At 47.2% G+C, this 2,660-nt stretch overlaps 1 protein-coding gene across 1 annotated transcript in view; it reads right to left on the bottom strand.

Annotated features, from left to right (window-relative positions):
• The window catches only part of sdc3 (syndecan 3), a gene marked incomplete at its 5' end in the record, with an annotated part of 62,321 nt that overhangs the window by 58,895 nt on the left and 766 nt on the right, over positions 1 to 2,660 (bottom strand). The window contains one exon of the mRNA XM_079522954.1: positions 2,621 to 2,660. This exon is cut by the window's right edge and continues 96 nt beyond it. Within this exon, the coding sequence (XP_079379080.1) occupies positions 2,621 to 2,660 (40 nt within the window). The remainder of the gene's footprint in view (positions 1 to 2,620) is intronic.

Below are 2,660 nucleotides of genomic sequence, written 5' to 3'. Positions count from 1 at the left end.
CTTTTGGTTGTTTTAAAGCATTATGTTATACTTTTAGCTATTGAAAAATAGCAGATCTACAAGCTCGTAGTGCGCTACGAGCTTTGTAGGTCTGCTATTTTTTGAAAAATCGTGAAAAATGTGTCTTTTGAATATTTATTATTACAGAGTGAACATTTTAACTCAAATCTATTATATTAATCTACATATTTTCAGATGGGGGGAGCGGTGGCATATTACATATCATTTTTGGGGTCCTTGACATGAAATATTGAGCACCACTGATACAGAAACATAAGGTTTTTTCAGAAAACTGTCAGGATTTTGAAGACATTTCTAAATCAGGCCTACATGGGTTAACCCGCATTGCCTAATATCCTGGTGGGGCAGATCATCTACAAGCTCACACAATGTGACTCTCCAGAGATTTTGGTCGGTCGGTCGGTGTGATTTAGACGAGAAAAAGAAAAACCGAATCCAACTGCAGTTGCAACTCCGTTCCGTTTCACTTACTGGACTACTTGGAAAGCATCTGCCGGCAATTACAGGAAGAATGAAGGAGCAGCAACACAGACAGCATCACAGGACACAGGACAGACACAGGACACAGACAGCATCACAGGACACAGGACAGACACAGGACACAGACAGCATCACAGGACACAGACAGCATCACAGGACACAGACAGCATCACAGGACACAGACAGCATCACAGGACACAGACAGCATCACAGGACACAGACAGCATCACAGGACACAGGACACAGACAGCATCACAGGACACAGACAGCATCACAGGACACAGGACAGACACAGGACACAGACAGCAACACAGGACACTGTTGTCATGTGTAAAATAACAGTTATTCAGTGATGTAAATAAATAGGTACTCAATGTGATGGCTCCCGGCCCGGGACCCCAGCCCAGGCCAGGGGGTGGACCTGGTCTTTTAGATGGGTCCCATGAAGGGACATTTTTACGAGTCCTATTTCAACGACGTTAAGAGTACAGTAACCGAGTACAGTATTGCATCCCAGGCGACCCCCCCGGAGGGTGACATACATACATGATGGCGTCCTCTCAATTTAGTGAGGATGCAGGACGCAGGAGGCTATTTGCATCACGGAGTTATAATTATACACAGTGACACGCTATAGCGACTATACAGAACATACCGTCTCCTCCTAAACTAAACAACAACCGGACACACACAGAGTGGACAGACAGTGGACACGGACACCGGATACACAGTACACACAGACACCACCGGTGTGGAGAGAATGACCATATAGACCAGCCGTTTTCTATTTCAACCAGTGGTCCTTGAGGCGGTTCCAGGTGGTCCCCATGCAGCTAAATCGAGAGGTGGTAACCATTAACCAAATGGGCTCTGATAGATCTTTAACTCGCTCTCAACTTGAGTTACATAATTGTTAAACATCTGCATTACTTGATTTACAAGAACAAGTCTACACAATTCAACGTGTGCCTGTTATCTCTACTAATGGTACCATCATCAATACAGAACAAAATCTTGTCCAACAACAACAAAATATTCAAACTTTTGCGTCCGAGAGGCTAAATGTCATCAAATGCTGGTCCGTGGCTCAAATACCCAATAAATAATTGGACCTTGATGTGAAAAGGGTTCATATGGACTACTAGCCAGCATATCGTCTCTGTCAGCTGGAAACCTCATGTGTGGCCAAACTGAGAACACGAGAACAGACTTCAGGATTCCAAACTCAAAAGCATCGAAAGTAGCAGATCTACAAGCTCAGTCGGAAGGAGCTCGTAGATCTGCTGTTGTTGATGCTTTGTTTGGTGTGAAGCTGTGGTGTGATCAAAGTAGGGCGTTGATTTACCCCAAAAACATGTGGAGATGAGAGCTTTTCCTGCCCCGACCACAACGATATAAATAGACTATACACACAATTTGGATTTGGAATGTATTGCAGCTTCTCCTGGATTTTACTGAGGTATAGGATCTACGCCAAGATCTACATATACGCCTATATCTATTAAAACAAGAGTGTGGTTGTGCATGTGTGTGTGTGTGTGTGTGTGTGTGTGTGTGTGCGACTGTGTGCGTGTGTGTAAAAACCCCAGAAAACGAGTGCTCTCCTCCATCACATCATCAGTGCTCTGCTGTGTGTCTATTTCTGTGCGTGTTCTCTCAATGACTCAGACAGTCAGTGAGTTGAATTGACACTGGTGTGTGTGAGTGGGATGTGCCCGTAGAAAAGGTGTGTGTGTGTGTGTGTGCGGTGGGGGTGTTCGCGCATCCCTAATCAGCTCCTTCTTGCGATTCCCTTCCGATGACATCATCCCATCCCATCTTCTCTCCTCTCTCTCGCGCACCGCATCGGATGGCGGTCCTCCGTAACAACCCCACCCCTCTCTCTCTCTCTGCCACACACACACACACACACACACACACACACACACACACACGAGGGGCTGCCCTGCCTGTCACCCTAGCCCCCCCATTATCTCCCCTAGCTGGCCGAAGCAGGCCCCCGCAGTACTAGGTCAAGCGGTCATCCAACCGATCCCCCCCAACCCCGAACCGACACTAGAGCCCCCCCTTCCCTCCATCGTCCTCCCGGAGAGGGGAGGGGAGCCGGCGGTCTCGCTACCCGGTAATAACGTGGTTAAAGGCCGCCGCAGTGTGGAATG

The sequence above is a fragment of the Electrona antarctica genome (genome assembly GCF_951216825.1).
Source record: "Electrona antarctica genome assembly, chromosome: 15".
NCBI classification, from domain to species: Eukaryota; Metazoa; Chordata; class Actinopteri; order Myctophiformes; family Myctophidae; genus Electrona; species Electrona antarctica.
Note: the sequence above shows the minus strand (reverse complement) of the source record. Positions and strands in the feature narration are given on the sequence as shown.